The sequence below is a fragment of the Ranitomeya variabilis genome, chromosome 3 (assembly GCF_051348905.1).
Source record: "Ranitomeya variabilis isolate aRanVar5 chromosome 3, aRanVar5.hap1, whole genome shotgun sequence".
In the NCBI taxonomy this organism is placed as follows: domain Eukaryota; kingdom Metazoa; phylum Chordata; class Amphibia; order Anura; family Dendrobatidae; genus Ranitomeya; species Ranitomeya variabilis.
The window spans coordinates 216,349,322-216,374,076 of record NC_135234.1 but is presented as its reverse complement, the minus strand read 5'-3'; the positions used below and the strand labels follow the sequence as shown (position 1 = coordinate 216,374,076).

Below are 24,755 nucleotides of genomic sequence, written 5' to 3'. Positions count from 1 at the left end.
TTATTCTAGTTTCATTTCTTGTAAAAAAAAAAATAATAAAATTACACGGTCTTCCAAAGAGGATATGTTGGACTCACGAATGTTCAGTGGATTACATATTTGTAAAGATCAAATACACTATTGTCTCAGGATTAGGACTGATTTCTCATTGTAGTCTGACCATCCACTGTAGAAGAATGTCAAGCTCTCCGATTGCTTTTAATACAGCGTTTCTATGTGGCAACTGCAATAAGACAAGAAACTGAGTAAATGTTCTAAAATCTGAAAATAAAGGATATGATACAGTATCATACAACTGTAACTATAATAATAACTCTTGCATATGATGATTAATTATCCAGAACCATTAATTAATATAAATCAGGTTGCTATTTTATGTGCTTTTCCATGTAATCATGCATTACAACAGATAACATATACCAATGATATCATGACTAAGGGTGCTTTGTCACCAGAAACGCATTGCTATCGCATTTTATTCTCTGTAATTGCTGATGTTTTTATCCTCCACTTAAATACATTTTCTAAGTGAATAAAGGAAAGATTTTTTCACTATCTTGTTGAGCTGGATTCATCATTTTCTTGATTCTTCCACACCCTGACACAGCGGTTCCGTGCTCCGAGTCTCCAAGGATGTCGACCATAGTGAGCTGGACTTTGTTTGATAACATATACCAATGCATTGGAAAACTAATTTCAGATTTGTCTTTAAGCCACTACTTTAGGACAGACTTTGGTGGGATAACACCAGTATATGTAACATGATGTATATGTTTGATTAAAATGGCATCACCATGTCACGGGGAGACTAGGTGAGCAAGAGCTAATAACCAGGGCCCCTGCAGTTTCCCTCAGACTAGGGAAATCCTGACTGACCCTCTACCTGGAGTTTACACTGATGGTGCGCATGTCCAGGCCTCGAACCTCACCCTGACTCCTGTTTTAACCCTAAGCTGATACCTCCGCCCTCCACCCAGTGAAGAGGTAATATTCCAATACCCACAGTTAGCACAGACTAGGATAAAGGAAAATATACACCACGCCGTAGTCACTCAGAAATACACTATAAATGTGCAGGGCAAAATAAATACAAATATAGGAAGGAGTAAATAAGACAGAGGAAAATACAGCACCAGCAACGAATCTCCAACCACCAGCTCTCCACTCCAGACCGAGATAACAACGCACAAGACAGAAGCTATAATCGGCGACGCCCAATGATCAGGAGAACTATTTAAAGGCCATGGGAATGGCCCAGCTTCCAATCCGAGGATTAGGTAAATTAACCCCGGAACAGCTAGATAAAATCTAGTAGATGCCAATGAGCAAATAGTGGTCAAAAGCGGAATTACCGCTGTCTGTCAGACGACCTGGTCTGAACAGCGTCCGACATGACACACCATTAGCAAAATGCTCAGCCTCTTTGACTCCTATCCCTTTGTCTCTAGTCAAGCAATTAGTGGGGTCACGTTTAAGACCTCAAAATAGTATATGGAATGCAAATTAAAGGGGTTTTCTGAGACTTAATTTTTTTACAGTAGGTCTATGGCTGACTAGCTGCCCTTTCTGCCCAATGCCAATCTCTGCTGTCTCATAATGGTCGCAGGCTTCCACAGATTCTACAGCTTCCACTGACGTCACAATAGTAAAGCAGGTCCTCCTATTCCGCTCTGTTGATGTGACTGCTAATGTCATATTGATTGACAGCCAAATACTAGCAGCTTAACTGGGAAGCCAGCTGTCAATCAGCATGACACCAGTAGTCTGAACAGCTTGGAAGAGGAAGAGCAGCTCAGTTGGCGTGAAGCAACAGAATCGGTGTCAGGAGCAGTCTGTGATTGCTCTGAGCAGGATAGAACAAAGAGCAGGCAGGTAGTTAGCAAATACCTGCCTATTAGTTCTTAGGCCCATATTTAAAAAATCCCCTTTAAAACCATTAAGCCAACAATATCAGTCCTGAGACAACTAGTTAAAATACACAGTATAGTTATTCATCTTGTCGTCTTTTACGTAATAGGATAGAATTGGTGAAAGCATGCAAGCCAGTTGCTAATAAGAAGAGGTTGAGATATTTGTATTTTTTTTAATAAGTCCAGACTACAATTAAAGTTATAAAAGTACATACATTCAATGGATACTGTTGGATAGTGATTGCAAAAACAAGCACTGCTGCAATTTATTGCTTATTAAAAATTGCAGATGTTCTTTTGATATTAACACTTTTCTTTTGTTTACTGTTTGTTGCCTAGGAGACTGACCACTATTTCTGTCTAGCAAGCACTGCACTGAAGATAGCTGGGATTAAATGATAATACTGAGCTCCAGCAATCTTTGCACACTTTAAAATAATGTTTACAAGCTCAATAGAAAAGGGCTTACAGTAGTATGTCAAAGTTTGGGCACCCGTGGTCAAGTGCAAACTTGCTGGCAGGACAGGTGACGATGCAGAATACTGCACAATTGCAGCGCTGATAGTGGCGGAGCATGCGTGGATTGAGCGGCCCACTACAGGCACCAACCCTTCTGGCATTTGCCAGAAGTGCCTGATGCTCAGTCCGGCCCTGCCATTAGGTACATGCAGGGTGCCCAAACTTTTACATCAGCCTATTTTCCTTTTTGTTATTTTAAAAATGTACTACATGAAAATATATATTTTTTTGCCTAAAATACAAAGTGTTATTTTTAACTTTAGCGCTTTTAGAGATCATTTCATCTTCAACTTGTTAACTGTTTACAATAACAGTAATATTGACCAGGGGTGCTCAAACTTTAAATGCCACTTTATAAGCAATGCTAATGTTTAACTTTCTAGCAGCAGTGGCCAGTCTCCCAGGCAATTTTCGGTAAACAACTAAAAGTGTTAATATCTCAATAACAGCTGAAATTGTTAATAAGCTGCAAATTGATTAATTGATTATATTTACAGCACTATACGACAATACCGATTTTTGAAGATGGGAGTAACCCTTTAAAATGTATCATAATAGATCCCTTTACTTCTTTAGGCCGGTTTCACACGTCAGTGGCTCCGGTACGTGAGGTGACAGTTTCCTCACGTACCGGAGACACTGACACACGTAGACCCATAAAAATCAATGCATCTGTGCAGATGTCATTGATTTTTTGCGGACCGTGTCTCCGTGTGCCAAACACGGAGACATGTCAGTGTTCGTGGGAGCGCACGTATTACACGGACCCATTAAAGTCAATGGGTCCGTGTAAAACACGGACCACACACGGACGGTCTCCGTTTGCAGTCCGTGTGCCGTGCAGGGGACAGCGCTATAGTAAGCGCTGTCCCCCCCACTGGTGCTGAATCCGCGATTCATATGTTCCCTGCAGCAGCGTTTGCTGCAGAGAAAATATGAATAATAGTGTTTAAAATAAAGATCTATGTGTTCCCCGCCCTCCCACCCCCTGTGCGCCCCCCCGCTGTTCTGAAAATACTCACCCGCTCCCTCGCAGTGTCCTGTGCTGGCCGCGCCTTCTACTGTATGCGGTCACGTGGGGCCACTGATTAGAGTCATGAATATGTGGCTCCACCTCCCATAGGGGTGAGCCGCCTATTCATGACTGTAAATGAGCGGCCCCACGTGACCGCATACAGGAGAAGATGGGGCCAGACCAGGAAGCAGCGACAACCAACGAGGGAGCGGGTGAGTATTTTCAGAACAGCGGGGGGCGCACAGGGGGTGGGGGGGCGCACGGGGGGTGGGAGGGCGGGGGACACATAGATCTTTATTTTAAACACTATTATTCATATCTTCTATGCAGCAAACGCTGCTGCACAGAAGATATGAATCGCGGCTTTAGCACGATGCAGTGTACCACACGCGTGGGTACCGCACGCTCCGTGTGGTACCCACTCGGCACACGGGCGGCACACGTGTGCCGCACTTATGGCCTGCGTGAGCTCATGGGCACACGGACACGGATAACTCCGGTACCGATTTTTTCCGGTAACGGAATTATCTGGACGTGTGGGACAGTCCTTATGATTAAAAATTAAGTAAAAGCATCAGCAGGACAATGTTACCTTTTTAAAACTGATTTCAATGGTCTTCAAGCTAACCCTCGTGATGTCCTCACAGGTATAAGCGAAGTCAACCTAAAATAAATTAAGCAAAATACATATTAGAAATTATAGCAAAGTAATTATGGTATCTATTTCTCTAAGCAGCACAGTATTTTGGGAGTGGGTGCATATCCCAGGGTCTAATCTATCTAAATTTCAGATTTGTGGGCAATTAACATTTATGGCTAAAACAGAAACCTTATACTATATGAGTTGGAATATCATGTCTGCTTACATAATTTTAAATGACACTGTTTTAGGAATATCTCAACTAATGCAATACTATTTACACATTCTGATGAATAGGAAAAAAATGCATCAAATACTTAATTTGTGCACATATATAAACATTAGAGCTGAAAAAATATTGATCAGGGTAAAATTTGAGTCTGAGGGTACGTGCACACACTGAGTATTTGCAGCAGAAATTTCTATACTAAAATACATCTCTTGGCAGGAACAACGCTGCCCAAAACACTTTTTTTTACTCGTTTTTACTGTGTTTTTGCATGCAGTTTTCATACATTTTTGAATGCATATTTTCCTCATTCAGTTGAACGGGTGAAAAATTCTGCAAAAAATGCTGACAGAATTGTCATGGTATAGATTTGAAACTGCTTCAAATCTGCAAGGAAACAATTAGCATGTGCATGAAATATCCAGAATCTCATTCACTTTGCTAATACTGTTTTTTTTCCGCTACAAAAACACACACAAAAATTGAGTCAAAAATGCAACATGTGAACAAGTCCTATTAAGCCATTAATAATGAAAAACATAAAAACATAAATATGAATAAGTACCGTAATCTAATATATAAAGCTGAATGTGTGTATGTATGTGTGTATGTGTGTATGTATGTCCGGGATTGGCATCTGAACCGTCGCAGCTACAGCCACAAAATTTTGCACAGTCACACGTCTGGACCCCGAGAGCGTCATAGGCTATGTTGTGAGGTGAAATTTTAACCCTGCGCTTTCCAATTCACCAAACAATTTTGCCCCTATCTACATAATGGGGAAAAAATGAAAGGAAAAGTGTTGGAGGCAAATTAACAGCTGCCAGATGTGAACAAGGGGGACTTAAAGAATGAGAGAGATGGCGCCAAAGAGTATATACTGTACAGTTGCTAAGGTGGGGCCCCGACATGGGATAATCACCACACCACCACGGGGATATGAACACACACACAAAATGCGCACACTACCACGTGCTCGAACACATATACCACCCTCAGCGCACATTTCACCACACATACACCAACCTCGCCACATAAAAGTCGAAACACAAAAGTCGCCGCTCAAAACTCGCCACGAGCAAAACTCTCCACATGCAAAACTCGCCACACGTGCAAAACTCACCTCAAGGAAAACTCGCCACATGCAAAACTTGCACACGCGGAAAAATTGCAACATGCACAAAAGTTGCAACACATGCAAAAGTTGCCTCACACAAAACTTGCACATACTCAAAAGGCACCACACATAAAACTCGCCACACGCAAAACTCGCCATGTGCAAAACTTGCTGCACACAACTTGCTACACTAACCTGTCACATGCAACTCGACACACAAAAAGTTGCTACACGCATGTCGCCACACAAAACTCATCTCACAAAAGTCGCTACATGCATGTCGCCACACGCAACTCAACACACACAACTTGACACACGAAACTCGCCCTAAAACACACACAAGTCTTGTATTATCCTTCAAAAATAAAAATCTGATTAATAAGCAGACAAACTACAAGAGCAACAAATGTACCATATAGGAATCCGGCAGCTGTCAGTCACATGACCAGTCTATTATGTGTATGTGTGAGCTAATATATACTGCCAGGGGGTGGGCTTACTGATGGCTGGGGATTTATCAGGCTGCCAATTTAGCTTACAAATACTGAGGTAAAAATACTGACCAAATAACGTGTGAACGAGGTCTAATACAGGAGGAGATGACATACAGATATATACTATATACAGGAGGAGATGACACACAGGTATATACTATTTACAGGGGAGATGACACACAGGTATATAATATATACAGGAGGAGATGACACACAGATATATACTATATACAGGAGAGATGACACACAGATATATACTATATAGAGGAGGAGATGACATACAGGTACATACTACATACAGGAGGAGATGACATACAGGTATATACTATATACAGGAGGAGATGACACACAGGTATATACTATATACAGGAGCAGATTACCTACAGGTATATAGTATATACAGGAGGAGATGACATACAGGTATATGCTATGTATAGGAGGAGATGACATACAGGTATATACTATATACAGGAGGAGATGACACACAGATATATACTATATATAGGTGAGATGACACACAGGTATATACTATATACAGGAGGAGATTACATACAGGTATATACTATATATAGGAGGAGATGACATACAGGTATATACTATATACAGGGGAGATGACACACAGCAGGTATATACTATATACAGGGGAGATGACATACAGGTATATACTATATACAGGAGATGACATACAGGTGTATACTATATATAAGGGAGATGACAAACCTGTATATACTGAGGTGAAAATGAGAGGTGTGAGGTGACAATGAAAAGGTGTGAGTGCAAAATGAGAGGAGTGAGGGAAAATAGTGGAGTGATCGGAAAATGACAGATGTGAGGTCGAAATGACAAGTGTTAGGGGGAATGAGAGGAGTGAGGGGGAAAATAAGAGGAGTGAGGGGGAAAATGAGAGGTGTGAGGGAGAAAATGAGAGATGTGAGGGGGAAAATGAAAGATGTGATGGGGAAAATGAGAGGCGTGATGGGAAAATAAGAGAAGTGAGGTGCTATAACTAACCACAGATATTTACTATGCCCAGGCAACGCCGGGCTCTTCAGCTAGTATATGAATAAGTACCGTAATATATAAGTATGTATGCTTACGTTTTTTAGTACTTACACAAGATCTTTTAGCGCTAAAAAGTTCACAGAAGATATTTGAAATTTTGCTAATGGCAGCTTTGTGCTCGCGGTCCAGAAAACTGTAATGTCTGAAGACTTTATCCATATAAAAATGGATGACGTTTTCCAGAAAACAGCACCGGTCTGATGGCTGAACGTAGATACAAGATATTAGTTATAGTTAGCTTCTCAGTATAAACAGTTTGTGAAAAATGGACAGCAAATTTTTCACAGATCCATTGACTTGCAATGGTGTATTTCATGGACAGTACCCAAATTTGCTTATTTTATTTAGCCCACTTAAAAATTTGAATAAATAGTAATCAAATAATATGTGTAAACCTTAAAAAAATAGTCTTAACTGTATTGACTGACAGAAAAAGTCAATGTCTACTACATGTTAAACTTTGTAAAAAAAATGCAAAATTGATATATAATCTTGTGCTCTCCACTAAAAAGAAGACTTATACAATTTTACTAGATATTTCTAAATATGCTTAAATGTTGCCATGAAAACATGATTATGTTTAGCTGAACCTATAAAAAGCAATGGTTATCAAGAGGTAGAAAACAGCAAAACAAAAATCACCATGTTATAAAGTCCTAACCTGGACATAATGTAAATGTTAAAGATAATAAATCTATGTGTACTTTAAACTTTTTCATATCAAGTAAAATCAAACCCGCTAGAGACCTAATTGAGGACCACAAACTCATTGTCCTTGCACATCACCAGACCCAGGTGTTCATGCTGTACAATTTAATGTCACTAATGAGGACTTTGCTAATCTGCCCTAGGAGTCTGCAGTAGGTGGGGAAAAGTGGAGCTGGAATATAATGTTTATATTTGCTAATACTGAACCACACGCTCTGGCCTCCGGTAGCTTTTCGCTGCTGATACCGCTTCATGGTTAAAGCGTAACCATTTTTTTTTTTTTATAAATCAATAATACACATGAAAGTAAGAAACTATATAATATATCTTATTAGGGAAAGCAGCTTCTTTCTCCGACAGGACAGATAATTCATTCTCAAAATTCTCAATTAACGTGTAAAATCTGTATTCAATGAAGACAGATTGTAAAAATAGTGAGATAGGATGGCAGTTGCTGCTGATAAGATTCAATGAAGAAGTGAGGAAAAGAGAAGGGATTAGCTAGAAGCAAAGCTCCTTCCCATAGAATCCTATTAGTAGAAACAGCCATTTATTTCTGTCAAGTAAAAATCTGTCTTTCACTGAATATAGATGTTACCTGTGAACTGAGGATTTTGAAAACGAATTGTCAATCCTGGCTGAGAAAATAGCATATTTCTCTGATAGGATACACTACCGTTCAAAAGTTTAGGGTCACCCAGACAATTTTGTGTTTTCCATGAAAACTCATACTTTTATTAATCAAATGAGTTGCCAAATGAATTGAAAATCTAGTCCAGACATTGACAAGGTTCAAAAAATTTTATTATTTGAAATAATAATTTTCTCCTTCAAAGCTTTGCTTTTGTCAAATAATGCTCCCTTTGCAGCAATTACAGCATTGCAGATCTTTGGCATTCTAGCAGTTAATTTGCTGAGGCAATCTGGAGAAATTTCACCTCGTGCTTCCAGAAGCCCCTCCCACAAGTTGGTTTGGCTTGATGGGCACTTTTTGCGTACCATACGGTCAAGCTGCTCCCACAACAGCTCAATGGGGTTGAGATCTGGTGACTGCGCTGGCCACTCCATTACATATAGAATACCAGCTACCTGCTTCTTCCCTAAAAAGTTCTTGCATAATCTGGTGGTGTGCTTTGGGTCATTGTCCTGTTGTAGGATGAAATTGGCTCCAATCAAGCGCTGTCCACAGTGTATGGCATTACATTGCAAAATGGAGTGATAGCCTTCCTTATTCAATATCCCTTTTACCTTGTACAAATCTCCCACTTTACCAGCACCAAAGCAACACCAGACCATCAAGATACCTCCACTATGGTTGACAGATGACGTCAGGCACTCTTCTAGCATCTTTTCAGTTGTTCTGCGTCTCACAAAGGTTCTTCTGTGTGATCGAAACACCTCAAACTTGGATTTGTCTGTCCATAACAATTTTTTCCAATCTTCCTCTGTCCAATGTCTGTGTTCGTATTAATTCATATTAATCTTTTCCTTTTATTAGCCAGTCTCAGATATGGCTTTTTCTTTGCCACTCTGCCCTGAAGGCCAGCATCCCAGAGTCGTCTCTTCACTGTAGACGTTGACAATGGCGTTTTGCGTGTACTATTTAATGATGCTGCCAGTTGAGGACCTGTGAGGCGTCGATTTTTCAAATTACAGACTCTAATGTACTTGTCTTGTTGCTCAGTTGTTCAGCAGGGCCTCCCACTTCTCCTTCTACTCTGGTTAGAGCCTGTTTGTGCTCTCCTCTTTTGGCAATTTCTCGCATGGAATATCCTTCATTTCTAAGAACGAGAATAGTCTGTCGAGTTTCACATGAAAGTTCTTTTTTTCTGGCCATTTTGAGAGTTTAATGGAACCAACAAATGTAATGCTCCAGATTCTCAACTAGCTCAAAGGAAGGTCAGGTTTATAGGTTCTCTAATCAGCCAAACTGTTTTCAGCTGTGCTAACATACTTGCACAAGGGTTTTCAAGGGTGTTCTAACAATCTATTAGCCTTCTTACACAGTTAGCAAACACAAAGTACCATAAGAACACTGGAATGATGGTTGTTGGAAATGGGCCTCTATACACCGATGAAGATATTGCATTACAAACCTGACTTTGCAGCTAGAATAGTCATTTACCGCATTAACAATGTATAGAGTGTATTTCTAAATCATTTAATGTTAGCTTCATTTGAAAAAACTGTGCTTTTCTTTCAAAAATAAGAAAATTTTTAAGTGACCCTAAACTTTTGAACGGTAGTGTATATTACAAAGTATCTTATTGTCATGTGTACTATTAATTTTTTAAATAAAAATTAAAACTATAGTTACTGTTTAGAAGAGAAGAAAACAAAATTGAACACGTACACATTAATGTCGTTTTTACATGGCTGAGCATTAGGGCTTATTCACAAATCAGTATTTTTACATCACTATTTGTATGCCAAAACCAGAAGTGCACCTTATAGAAAAAAGACTATAATTAACCCTTTAACGTCCAATGATGGGCATAGCACATCATGGCAAGGTGTCAGTTCTCGCACCAGGAAGGGCTATGCCCGTCATGCATTTAAACTATCACTGCATGTAAACATGCAGCGGCAGTTAGGGGCTGACGGCTGCCTGTGACAGCTGAGAGGCACGGGAAGAGGTGCAGGGACCCATGCCGGCAGTCCCTGCATCCAGATCGCTGGGATCGGTCAGTCAGTTTGACTGACCAATCACAGCATGATCGCGCAGGAGATACTGAAATATGAGCACTTCCTGCCCGATAAGTGCAGCAGCTCAGCTCTGCCAGTGGCTGAGCATCTGCACTAACAGCCAGGAGCGGTGTCAGCACCGCCCCTGGCTGTTAACCCCCTAAATGCTGCAATCGAGTGCGACCGCAGCATTCAGGAGGAAGGCAGAGGGACTGGAGCTCTATCTGTCTTCAGATCGGCATCGCCGTGATGTCATCGCGGGGGCCTGATCATTGTCATTGTGGCCCAGGGTCATCATTCTGACCCCCAGGTCAGCAAGCTACAGAAAGCTTCTAAGACCATGCTCACAGCATGGTGTCAGAAGCCTTCAGTATAGGTATAATGCACTGCAATGTTAGTGTACTGCAATGCATTATACGTTCAATCAAAGTAAAAAATAAGTGAAAGTCCTATAAAGAGACTAGGTTAAAAAAAAGGAAACATTTTATTTTAAAAAATATGTAAAAAAAAAAAAAGTCAAAATAATAATAATTTTAAAAATCCACTAATAAAATCATATTTTTATGTAAAAAAAAAAATGTAATAAACAAAAAAGTTCATATGTTTGGTACTGCGCTTCTGGGACAATCTGATCTATAAAAGTGCCGTGCTAGTTAAGCCCTTCAGTGAACGATGTTAAAAAAAACACACAAAACAAATTAGCAAACTATGCTTTAGCATCATACCACATGCTAAAAAGTGGAATAAAATGTGATCAAAATGACGAATGTAAATGAAAATAGTATCACTGAAAACGTCATCTTGTCCTGCAGAAAGCAAACTGCCATAGAAGCAGAAAAATAAGTTATATCTTTCAGAATGAAGCGATGCAAAATAATTATTTTTTCTATAAAAATGTTTATTGTGTAAAAGCACCAAATTATAAAAAATAATATAAATAAGGTATCTCTATAATCCTACTGACCTGAAGAATAAAACTGCCTTATCAATTTTACAACACGTACAATGGGGAAAAAAGAACAAAAAGAAAAACAATTGCTGGTTTTTGTTCATTCTGCCTCCACAAAAATCGGAATAGAAAGCGATAAAAAAAGTAATGTGCCCGAAAATGGTATCAATAAAAAACGTCATCTTGTATCACAAAAGCAAGCCCTCAAATGACTCTTTGGGATGAAATATGGAATAATGATAGCTCTCAAAATATGGAGATGCAAAAACTTCTTCTTGGAAACAAATGCGTCTTTTAGTGTGTGACAGCAGACAAACATAAAAAAAGGATATAATTCCGCTATCGCTGTAATCGCACCAACCCGAAGAATAAAGTCATCTAATCACTAGTGTTGAGCGATACCGTCCGATACTTGAAAGTATCGGTATCGGAAAGTATCGGCCGATACCGGCAAAGTATCGGATCCAATCCGATACCGATACCCGATACCAATACAAGTCAATGGGACTCATGTATCGGACGGTATTCCTGATGGTTCCCAGGGTCTGAAGGAGAGGAAACTCTCCTTCAGGCCCTGGGATCCATATAAATGTGTAAAAGAAAGAATTAAAATAAAAAATATCGCTATACTCACCTGTCCGACGCAGCCTGGACCTCAGCGAGGGAACCGGCAGCGTTGTTTGTTTAAAATTCGCGCTTTTACTTGGTTACGTGAAGTCCCGGCTTGTGATTGGTCAGGGCGGCCATGTTGCCGGGACGCGGACCAATCACAGCAAGCCGTGACGAAATTACGTCACGGCTTGCTGTGATTGGTCCGCGTCCCGGCAACATGGCCGCCATTAACCAATCACAAGCCGTGACGTCACGGGAGGCTGGACACGCGCGCTTTTTAAAAAGCGCGCGTGTCCAGCCTCCAGTGACGTCCCGGCTTATGATTGGTCACGGCGCCATGTTGCCGGGACGCGGACCAATCACAGCAAGCCATGACGAAATTACGTCACGGCTTGCTGTGATTGGTCCGCGTCCCGGCAACATGGCCGCCATTAACCAATCACAAGCCGTGACGTCACGGGAGGCTGGACACGCGCGCTTTTTAAAATGGGCGCGTGTCCAGCCTCCCGTGACGTCCCGGCTTGTGATTGGTTGCGCCGCGGTCAACCAATCACAAGCCGGGAGGCTTGTATAATACATCAGCTGAGAGGTGATACATGGGAATGTGAGACACATCCTGCAAATTCGACCAAACTTATTATGCAATAATTGATGTTTTGACAACATTGGCAGTTTCCCCTTGTTTGGTTTAGTTCATCCTCACTCATTTTGTGCGCCGCGGTCAACCAATCACAAGCCGGGAGGCTGGACACGCGCGCATTTTAAAACTTTAAAATGGGCGCGTGTCCAGCCTCCCGTGACGTCCCGGCTTGTGATTGGTTGTGCCGCGGTCAACCAATCACAAGCCGGGAGGCTGGACACGCGCGCATTTTAAAATTTTAAAATGCGCGCGTGTCCAGCCTCCCGGCTTGTGATTGGTTGATCGCGGCGCAACCAATCACAAGCCGGGACGTCACGGGAGGCTGGACACGCGCCCATTTTAAAATGCGCGCGTGTCCAGCCTCCCGTGACGTCACGGCTTGTGATTGGTTGCGTCTCCCATGTGACTGCGACGCAACCAATCACAAAGCCGGGACGTAATTTTAAAATCCTTAAGGACCTGAAATTACGTCACGGCTTGCTGTGATTGGTTGCGTCGCCCATGTGACTGCGACGCAACCAATCACAACGCCGGAACGTAATTTTAAAATCCTGAAGGACCTGAAATTACGTCACGGCTTGCTGTGATTGGTTGCGTCCCGGTCACATGGGCGGCACGCAACCAATCACAAGCCGGGACTCACGTAAAGGAAAGAAAAGCGCGAATTTTAAACAAAGAACGCTGCCGCTTCCCTCGGTAAGGTGCAGGCTGCGTCGGAGAGGTGAGTATAGCAATATTTTTTATTTTAATTCTCTCTTTTACACATTTTTACATTAATGTTGTTTCGATACCGATACCCGATATCACAAAAATATCGGATCTCGGCATCGGAATTCCGATACAGCAAGTATCGGCCGATACCCGATACTTGCAGTATCGGAATGCTCAACACTACTAATCACTTATATCACATGAGGAATGGCATAAAAAATAAATAAAACCAATTCTTCACCTGCTGTGGATTTGTTCATTCTGTGTCCCAAAGATTGCAGTAAGTCTCAGCGCACATTTATCCTGCACCCTACACTGAGTGCTTACACCGGGGTTTCCGTGTAAATCTCTGAAAACCGTGATTCAGACAGAACTGCTGGCGGAAGATTCCCTATAATGAGGCACTGTTTCGCCCTGTGATCCGGCGGGGTCCATCCTTTTTAGGTGTGAATAAAAACGCGGCCCACCATAGTTTTGTGCACCTCTGAAAAGAAAGACGGCACTGAACAGAGGCCAGATGGAGTCTAGAGTAACTCTGCTGCCTCGGTATTGGATCCCTCAGGGGTTTCATCTGTCACGTCACTCGGGGATTTAGATGAAAACCCCAAAGTAAGTGCTCAACGTACAGCACTGGATTAATGTGATCCCAAATGTTATGAAAAATGTTCCCAATAAAAGCTTCAACTCAATCAACAAAAAAAACAAGTCTCCACTCAGGTTGATCATCTGTTAACGGAAATATAAGAGGCTTCCACATTACAGATAGCACAAAGGCTCTGGAAAAGCAAAATGGCTCATCGCCCCCCAAAAGAAATTCAGCAAATTCTGCACTCCCAAATCTAAATGCCCCCCTCCCTTCTGAGCTCCAGTATGCATAAACCACCTTTAGAGTTCCCATTTGGCAGGGGTATAATTTACAAAATGGGGTCACTTGGGGGAGATTCTGCTCTTCTAGCAATTAGGGGCTCTGTTTATGGATACCGCAAACAATTCTAGGAAAATCTGCGCTCCATGAGGTAATTAGCTTTATATCCCTACCGAGACTCTTTGTATGGCTAAGCAGGACTGTACAGCCACATATGGGGTATTTTTATATTCATCAGTATTTGTGGGACAAATTCTGGTGCCAATATTACCCACATCTTGTGCCAAAATGTTAAATCTTGGGCTAAACATTTTTTTTTTGTGGTAAATATGTAATTACTTTTTCTTCACTGCCCAATGGTATAAAATTCTGTGACCCAATGATGGTGTCAAAATGATCACTTCACCTCTAGATTAATTCATCAAGAGGTGTATTTTGTAAAATGGAGTGTTAGGCGCCAGGATTCTCCCACTGCGCAGGATAGATCCCGGGCAGTGCCTGGTGCTGTGGTCTCCCATTATGGCCCAGCCGCTGCGGGTGCTGCTCAACACAGATGTCAGTCCCAGCATCTTGCTCAGGTTCATGATATTCTTGTGGTTACTGCTGGCTCTCCAGCCAAGTCTATGGCAATCAAACTATAATAGTAAAATCTGCACTATAATATGGCGCTCCTTCCATTTTGAGCTTTGCACTGTGCCTCAAAAGTAGTTTTCACCCACACATGGGGTATTGACACACTCAGGATTAATTGCATAACCAATTTTGGGGTCCATTTTCTCCTGTTACCCTTAAGAAAATAAAAAATTGGGGGCTAATATGTGATTTTTAAAATTTTCTTTGCACTGTTATAAACTTCTGTAAAGCACCTGGTGGTTCAAGATGCTCACCACACACATATAGATAAGTTCCTTGAGGGGTTTAGCTTCCAAAATGGTATCACACTGTTTAGGCACATCAGGGGCCCTCTAAAAGTGACATGGTGTCCGCTCTCAATTCCAGACAATTTTGTGTTCAAAACATGAAACGGTGCTCCTTCCCTTCCAAGCCCTGCCGTGCGCCCAAACAGTGGTCTTTCTCCACACATGGGGTATCGGTGCACTCATGAGAAATTGCACAACACATATTGTGGTTAATTGTCTCCTGATACCCTTGAGAAAATTAAAAAAATTGTGTCCAAAGTAAAATTTTTGTGAAAAAAAAGTTAAAGGTTCATTTTTTCCTTCCACATTGATTCAGTTCTTGTGAAGCACCTGAAGGGTTAATAAACGTATTGAATGTGGTTTTGAACACCTTGAGAGGTGCAGTTTTTAGAATGTTGTCACTTTTGGGTATTTTCTGTCATATAGGCCCCCAATGTCACTTCAAATGTTAGGTGTTCCTAAAAAAAATGGTTTTGTAAATTGTGTTGGAAAAATGAGAAATTGTTGGTCAACTTCTAACCCTCATAACTTCCTTACAAATAAAAATTATGTTTCAAAAATGTTGCTGATGTAAAGTAGACATGTGGGAAATGTTATAAATTAACTACTTTGTGTGACATAACTCTGATTCAGGGTCATAAAAATTAAAAGTTTGAAAATTGCATAATTTTGAAGAAATTTTACCACTATCATAAAGTAAAATATTTCACAAAAAAACTTTCTCAGAATAAATGGGATCTGTTGAAGTGTTCCAGAGTTATTACCACATAAAGTGACAGTGGTCAGATTTCAAAATTAAGGCCTGGTCATTAACCTACAAAGTGGCTTGGTCCTTAAGGGGTTAAAAGACTAACAGCTGTTTTGTGTTTTGGAAACACTCTTGGTTTTGGCATACAAATACTGATGAAATACTGATCAAAAATACTGATGTGTGAATAAAGCCTAATGTTCATCTTTTTCAGCAGTTTTGCTGCACTTTTTCAGGTGCTTTCCAGGTGGAATCTGCCTGAAAATGACATCATGTTCATATACTTTTTCGATTGCACATTGCTGACGTTTGAAGAGGTTACCCTCAGAATCCATTTCTATAAGGTATGTGCACACAATGTCTTTTACTGATGGATTCCACCATAAACCGGTCAGAAAAAATGCCCAAAAGAATGAGCATATGCACAGCAATGTGTCAGGTGCATATATCCCATCTTTCGTAAGCTTTTTTGACAATTCAAGGCTTCAAGAGAAATGAAGCGGCTAAAAGAAATGACCGGTTCATTCTTCTGGTGGCTTAGAAGCCGACACTGAAATATATCCAAAGAGACATCAGATTAGATGCTTACGGGAAAATCCAGCCTGTGTTTCCTCAAAGGGTTGTTTTCTACTAGGACAACCCCTTCTTGAATTAAAACGTAAACTCAACTCCCATGCCTGCGCCGTACCAGGAGTGTCAGCACTCACGGTCTCACAGCTCTGGTGTGGTGTTGTGACACATGATGCCATCACTCAATCTGCGCTGGTATCACTGTCCCTCCCTTCTTTTGGATTGAATGCAAAGAGGAGGTCAGAGATCAGCTGCAACCCGGACTTCCTATTCATGTTCAATCCGTATGAAGATGGGGACAGTGAAGTGGCGCTGATTAGGCGCCGGACTCGAGTGTCACAACAGCTGCACGGGAGCCCCAGGACCATGAGTGCTGACACAGCTGGAACTACGCTGGCATGGAAGGTGAGTATAAGCTTATTTATTTTATTGGAGCCAAACATTTAGTTCAAGAAGTGGTTGTCCTAGTAGTGGACAACACCTTTAATTGTCTTCTGCTCAAAAATGATACAGTAATGTTGGCCTCTAAAAGATGCCATTTGCACATACCCTTACTATTAAATTTAAAAAAATGCGCTAAAAACTCATATGAAGAGCAAACTGGTTTTCCCATAGAAATTAATTGAGGGAGTTTTCCCAATAACTTTTTAAGGAGTTTTTGATGAAGATTTTGTAGCGTTTCTGTTTCAAAATCCATTGAAAAAAAAAACAAGTTTGAGCATAGCCTAAATATAAAAAGTGGAGAAGTCTTGCAATAATATTTTCTCTACTTTCTAGATCCATTCATGAATTTGAGAAAGCTGCAATAAAACTCACACAAAAATATACTTTGCTTATAGAATATAATTCAGCATTTACATAAACTTTCCAGTGTAAATACATGTGTTATAAAATGTGAATCCGAACATTTACAATCAAAGTGCAAGGACATGAGAGGTACTTACAGGAATTCTCTGCATCAGTGATGTTTGCAGAATCTGAAAATCTATATAGTTGTCTTGCTTTTGCTGGAAAATTAGATACAAAAAAATTATTTTACAAAACGTCCTTTCGTGCTGAGAAAGCATTAACTTTTGTTTCTGTTAATACTTACAATTGAGGGGCGAATAGTTAGAAATATGTCTCTTATTTCCATAATCTGATTTTTTGTTGATGACAAACTACACGCAGGCAACACTCCAGACATGGCAAAATTCAAGATCATTGCAAATATAGTAGCAACGCCAAACATATAGTTCTTCATTTTCTTATTTGCTTTTATCTTTTATTTGTCTTAAAACTAATACAGTTCTGAAAAGTACAAACAAAATATTTATGCATATAACCACAAATATACCAAATACTGCAGATAAATGTATTTGACCTACCTTTGAATAGCCAGGGATGTCTAAATGATGATATATGGTCATATTTATATGTACACCCCACCAAAAAAATTTCAGGTGTGTCTTCATTGCTATATTTTGTGGGGGCTCTTCTCATCCTATATTCCTAGAAATGAAGTAAAGACTTTCAGTTTCTTTTATGTGCCACCTTTACTATATCTGAAATCAGGTAACATAACTTTCTCACACACTCTCCACTCCCACATAATATTCCATAGAATACAGCACCTGCTTCCTGTACTCGTTTCCAATCATAGTTTTTAAATTGGAATTACTTAAATGATATATCAAATGTCTCATATTTTGTCCTATGACCCAGGCCTCCAGGTTTTCGTGGGCCTCAGACAAAAGAGTCTCAGTGGGCATCTTTAACATATACCACCATATTCATGATGCACCGATAAAAAATAAAGGTAAAGTACAATGCCAAAGATTTCATTTCTTGCATTACATGAGTGATATCTATGGTAAATTTTACAATAGTTCAGAAACCAGCAAATCCTCACAGTGCACAGTGCGTGTGCCTTGGTATTTAAAAGTCTGCAGTCACACAGAATGACTGCAGACTTTTCATTTTAGATTGGACATCTTAGTCCTCCATACCGTACTATGGGCACAACATAGTCCTCCATACAGTATTATGGGCCCCACATAGCTCTATTTACTTTCTCCTTTGTAATTTGTACGACCTCTCTGATGAAAATTTGCATCAAGGTCTGGGCATTAGGTAAAGCAGGTAGCGCAGTGAAATGTGACACCTCTGTTGTCGGGTGCCCCGGGACCAGGGGCTTCTTTCCCTGTCCCTAACACTTAGGGTGTCCTAGCTTGCTCTGTTCCCTGAATTACTTATTATGGGCACCACACAGTCCTCCATACAGTAAATGGTAAATAGTAACTCATATAGCATAACCGCATTATCAGGGTAATCCTCACTGTAACAAAATAAGCGGAGGACAATGTGACTTATCGTCAATGTTGCAAACACCACACCACAAAAAACGATATTAGCGTCAAGATTATATACCAAAATACAAGTCAACTTTATTGATAAAATTAAACAGACACTTGTGAACAGGAAGGAAGTATATGAACCATATCCTAGAAAAATGCTATGCAACAAAACGCAGGGGAGCACATACCCTGGACCAATCCCACTCAATACCAGATTGATATATGGCCACCATTATATCAAGGCATATTGCTGCTGAAAAACCAGCTATGGGGCCAAGGCTCAGGGAAAGTATCCATGCATACCATAGTATACGGTCCATCCAAAAGGATTGAATGAAAACATTAGTTTAGCTCTGTTCCTTTGATCATAAGGTTTAGCTGTTGTTTTGGGTACCATAGCCTTGGAGGATGCTGTGTGTGTTTTTATTGTTCTCTAGTTTTGTTTTTATTTTTTTAGTATTTAAATTTAGATGTGTTACTGGTACTGAGCCTGGAGTGAGTCGTGTTTATGAATACGGAAGTGTCTATTGGAAGTGTTACATCTTCGGTTGGTCATCAGATGAATTATGCCGCTCGCTTCTCCTATATAGGATCTGGATATGATGAAGATGTAAAGATGGATGTCAAAGTTACAAATATGGACATACAGCGTCTTTTCTTTATTATATGACATTGTATATACTATATGGGTGATGCTGTGTTGGCAGCCCCCTAACCTGTGTGTGGGGACTTAGATATACAGACGGCACACTACAAGCCTCTTATGGGGATATCTTTAATATAATGAATATTAGATATTTGCTGTGATATAATATTATTTTTTGGTTTTGATATGAAATCTGATGTGCTGGGAATTGGTGTCTTAATTGTAGAAACTGTTACACGAGTAACCAAATTTTGACCTGCATAAGTACTGGGGATTCGGTTTCGTTACACTTCTATCTTGACTTATTGTCCCTGGCATCTGTGGACTTACATGTAATGAGTCTTGATATTCTGTTACTATGTGGCCCACTTGATGCGCCATCTAGTGTTCGGAGGTTGTGGTCATGTGTTGCCCCCATGATCACTCCTCAGGCGCATGGAGGCTGCGTCTGCTGGAATCAAGGTTGTCATGGATACGGTATGTCATTTCCGGTTATGCGCAGTAGGTGTCATGGATGAAATTATCTCCGGATCCATTGCTGCGGTGGGCGGCTTGCTTTCATGCCGGGGAGGAGTGTGGAGACCACGTGGGGCTCCCGGGTTTGCCTCCTCTTCCCCGGCTATGATCGCTGGCTTACACCGCGGTTGGTATGGAAACGGAATGACACTTCCGGTTACTGCGGGACACGTACTTCCGGTCTCGGCCTTTTTAAACTCACGTTTTTATGTAAGATGGTATGCCCCCTGACGAAGGTGCTTCACCGAAACGCGCGTTAGGGCGGGCGCACATCCCCTGGACACCCTGACTGCATCAGCTACCGGTAATTATTATGTTATAATTGTGTGAACTATGGTATGCATGGATACTTTCCCTGAGCCTTGCCCCCATAGCTGTTTTTTCAGCGGCAATATGCCTTGATATAATGGTGGCCATATATCAATCTGGTATTGAGTGGGATTGGTCCAGGGTATGTGCTCCCCTGCGTTTTGTTGCATAGCATTTTTCTAGGATATGGTTCATATACTTCTTTCCTGTTCACAAGTGTCTGTTTAATTTTATCAATAAAGTTGACTTGTATTTTGGTATATAATCTTGACTCTAATATTGTTTTTGTGGTGTGGTGCATACAGTAAATGGGACATATATTTGGCTCCATACAGTATAAAGGGCCCCATATATTGCTTCAAACAATATAATGGGCCCCATATATTGCTTCATACAGTATAATGCGCACCACATAGTCCTCTATACAGTATTATGGGCACGACATGCTCCTACTTACTTATTCCCAAGTAACTTTACGATCTTTCTGATGAAAATTTGCTCCAAGGTCTTTGCATTAGGTAAAGCGGGCAGAACAATGAATTGTGACAACTCTGTTGTCGGGTATCCTTCCCTGTCTCTAATGCTACTGGTGCCCTAGCTTACCCTGTTCCCTAGAAGACTTACTCTGTCCTCCATACAGTATAATAGGACCCATATACTGCACCATACATTATTATGTGCCCCATATGTTGCTCCATACAGTATTATGTGCCCCATATATTGCTACATATAGTATAATGGGCCCCATATATTGCTCTATACAGTATAATGGACCCTATATATTGCTTCATACAGTATTATGAGCCCCATATAACGATCCATACAGAATAATTGGCCCCATATACTGCTCCATTCCAGGCTGCTTGCTGTGGAAATGTTACCATTTAGGGTGGTAGACACTGAGGATTTCTTCCAACTCATGACCGCCTCTCGATACCCAGCAGCCACTTTTTCTCCCGACGTGATGTCCCTGCCTTGTACCAGAATGTGTCCAGGAACCAATGCACTTGTTGGTATTGTCTACTTAATGATCGACACATAGACAAGTGCTTATGGACAGGGATGCTACATTTCCCTGACTGCACACTGGGTGTATGGGGCTGAGTCATACCCTGGCAAGGAGCATATGCTCCTGACAGCAAGGATTGCTGGTCCTACTTCTATCAGGGTTTGCTCCACCTCATACAGCAGCTCCTGCCCCCCATCCTGCTCCTCCTCATCCTTCATGTCATGGATTTACTATGACAGAGAGGAGCCAGAAGACCACAGAGTCTGATTTCTTCTACTCCTGCACTGATTAACCCCTTTCTGACATGAGACGTACTATCCCATCGAGGTGGTCTGGGCCCCTATAACCATCGATGGGACAGTACGTCATCACCGATCAGCCGCGCTCACGGGGGGAGCGCGGCCAATCGTGGCCGGGTGTCAGCTGATTAATGTGACCACTCCCGGCACATCGACCCCTGGTATCATCATACCGCCAAACAAAAAGTGGAATAACACGCAATCAAAAAGATGGATATAAATAAACATGGTACCGCCGAAAACGTCATCTTGTCCAGCAAAAAATGAGCCACCATACAGTGTCATCAGCAAAAAAATAAAAAAGTTATAGCCCTCAGAATAAAGCGATGCAAAAATAATTATTTTTCTATAAAATAGTTTTTATTGTATAAAAGCGCCAAAACATTAAAAAATGATATAAATGAGGTATCGCTGTAATCGTACTGACCCGAAGAATAAAACTGCTTTATCAATTTTACCAAACGAGGAATGGAATATACACCCCCCAAAAGAAATTCATGAATTGCTGTTTTTTGTTCATTCTGCCTACCAAAAATCGGAATAAAAAGCGATCAAAAAATGTCATGTGCACGAATATTGTACCAATGAAAACGTCAACTCGTCCTGCAAAAAACAAGACCTCACATAACTCTATGGACCAAAATATGGAATAATTATAGCTCTCAGAATGTGGTAATGCAAAAAATATTTTTTTCACTAAAAAGTGTCTTTTAGTGTGTGACAGTTGCCAAACATAAAAAACCTGCTATAAAAACCTGCTATTAATAGTAAATCAAACCCCCCTTTATCACCGCCTTAGTTAGGGAAAAATAATAAAATGAAAAAATGTATTTACTTCCATTTTCCCACTAGGGTTAGGGTTAGGTTTGGGGCTAAAGTTAGGGTTAGGGTTGGGGCTAAAGTTAGGGTTGGGGCTAAAGTTAGGGTTAGGGTTGCGGCTAAAGTTATGGTTGGGGGTAAAGTTAGGGTTAGGGTTGGGGCTAAAGTTAGGGTTAGGGTTGGGGAAAAAGTTAGGGTTGGGGCTAAAATTAGGGCTAGGGTTGGGGCTAAAGTTAGGGTTGGGGCTAGAGTTGGGGTTAGGGTTTGCATAACGTTTACGGTTGGGTTAGGGGTGTGTCAGGGTTAGTGGTATGGTTAGGGTTGAGATTAGGTTTAAGGGTGTGTTGGGGTTAGGGGTGTGTTGGGGTTGGGATTAGGGTTAGGGGTGTGTTCGGATTAGGGCGTGGTTAGGGTTGGGATTAGGGTTAGGGGTGTGTTGGGGTTAGGGTTGGAGTTAGAATTGGAAGGTTTCCACTGTTTAGGAACACCAGGGGCTCTGCAAACGCAACATGACATCCCATCTCAATCCATATAATTCTGCAATGAAAAAGTAAAACGGTGCTCCTTCCCTTCCGAGTGTCACGGCTAGGAACTAATAGAGTGAACTCTCAGATCCACGACAATGAACCTCCCACGGGTGAGCTGGCCAGGTGGACCACCTCCTATACAGGGAGTGTTAGGGGCAGGCCTGAGGGAGACTATTGCCGCAGAAGCTGATACCCGGGGACAGGAAGTAGGAGCAGAAAAGAAGCAGCATTGAGTGTGATGAAGACACAGGGCAGATAGCTATGACAGAGACCAAGATCAGATAGAATATAGCGGACGCCCAAGGCGGACTGGGTATGGCGGTAGTATGGGACAGGCAGGGTACGGAGAAAACACAGGACAGGCAGGATGGCAGACAAACAGGGTTGGCAGAGAATGACGGACACACAGAACAAAGCAATGTATGGTGGAAACACAGGACGGGCAGGGTATGACGGACGCATAGGACAGAGCAAGGTACGGCGGACGCACAAGACTGAGCAAAGTGCAAAGGACGCACAAGACAGAGCAAGGTACGAAGGGACCTGGGTCAAATGAAGACAAATGACAATCAGGCAAGGATCAGGGGAAAGGGCGTACCTTAAATACATAGTGTGCAGGAGGACTTCCGGGTCAGGATCCTCTAAACAATATAGAGGAGAAGCAGCGCTCCAGAATGACACAGAGGAAGTGTGCGTGCGCAGAGGAAGATGGAGTGCGCACGTGCAGGCGACGGACACCAGGAGGCTGCGGTGCATCAGGAGGAGAAGGGAGAACGCGCGCCTGCCGCCTGCAAGAGGAGCGCGCCGGAGAGGGTAAGTATGCCGGTGAGCGCGGGGGTGGAGCGGCAGGCGGGGTGGCAGGAGCGGCGACGCCGAGCGGCACCATGACACCGAGCTCTGCCGTGCGCCCAAACAGTGGTTTACCTCCACATATGGGGTATCAGCATACTCAGAACAAATTGTACAACAACTTTTGGTTTCCAATATCTCCTGTTATCCTTGGGAAAATACAAAACTGAGGGCTAAAAAGATCACTTTTGTGGAAAAAAAAGATTTCATATTTTCACGGCTCTGTGTTATAAACTTAAGTGAAATACTTGGGGGTTCAAAGTTCTCACAACATATCTAGATAAGTTCCTTGGAGGGTCTAGTTTCCAATATGGGTTCACTTGTGGGGGGATCTACTGTTTAGGTACATCAGGGGCCCTGCAAACACAATGTGACATCCGCAGACCATTCCATCAAAGTCTGCATTCCAAAACGCCACTTCTTCCCTTCTCTGCCATGCTCCCAAACAGTAGTTTTCTCCCACATATGGGGTATCAGCGTACTCAGGACTAATTGTACAACAATGTTTGAGGGCCAATATCTCCTGTTACTCTTTGGAAAATACAAAACTGGGGGCTTAAAACAATCATTTTTGTGGAAAAAAAGATTTTTTATTTTCACGGCTCTGTTATAAACTTTAGTGAAACACTTGGGGGTTCAAACTGCTCACCACACATCTAGATAAGTTCCTTAGGGGGTCTACTTTCCAAAATTGAGTCACGTTTGTGGAGTTTCCACTGTTTAGGCACATCAGGGGCTCTCCAAACGAGACATGGCTCCTATCTCAATTCCAGCTAATTTTGCATTGAAAGGTCAAATGGCGCTCCTTCCCTTCTGAGCTCTGCCATGCACCCAAACAGTGGTTTACCCCCACATATGGAATATCAGCGAACTCAGGACAAATTGCACAACAACTTTTGTCCAATTTCTCCAGATACCCTTGGGAAAATAAAAAATTGGGGGCGAAAATTCATTTTTGTGAAAAAAAATAAGATTTTTTATTTTTACGGCTCTACATTATAAACTTCTGTGAAGCACTTGGGGTTCAAATTGCTCATCACAAAATGTAAGT

At 41.6% G+C, this 24,755-nt stretch overlaps 1 protein-coding gene across 1 annotated transcript; it reads right to left on the bottom strand.

Moving 5' to 3' along the window:
- Positions 1-3: 3 nt before the first annotated feature.
- LOC143818084 (interleukin-20-like) lies at positions 4-20,014 on the bottom strand. Its single transcript, XM_077299510.1, has 7 exons — positions 19,707-20,014; positions 17,762-17,885; positions 17,488-17,684; positions 17,339-17,401; positions 7,038-7,190; positions 4,037-4,108; positions 4-223 (listed from the first exon to the last, which is right to left on the bottom strand). Exons 3-7 carry the CDS (start codon positions 17,635-17,637, stop codon positions 146-148), a joined length of 516 nt encoding a protein of 171 aa, XP_077155625.1. The 5' UTR covers positions 17,638-17,684; positions 17,762-17,885; positions 19,707-20,014; the 3' UTR covers positions 4-145.
- Positions 20,015-24,755: the final 4,741 nt, after the last annotated feature.

Bases quoted from the DNA above. Each gene is read 5' to 3' on its own strand.
- LOC143818084 (XM_077299510.1), bottom strand. From the start codon at position 17,637: ATGAAGAACTATATGTTTGGCGTTGCTACTATATTTGCAATGATCTTG. The intron at 17,402-17,487 runs GTAAGTATTAAC...CTAATTTTCCAG, and splicing joins TAACTATTCGCCCCTCAATT to CAAAAGCAAGACAACTATAT. The intron at 4,109-7,037 runs GTAAGTACTAAA...AATTTATTTTAG, and splicing joins TTAGCGCTAAAAGATCTTGT to GTTGACTTCGCTTATACCTG.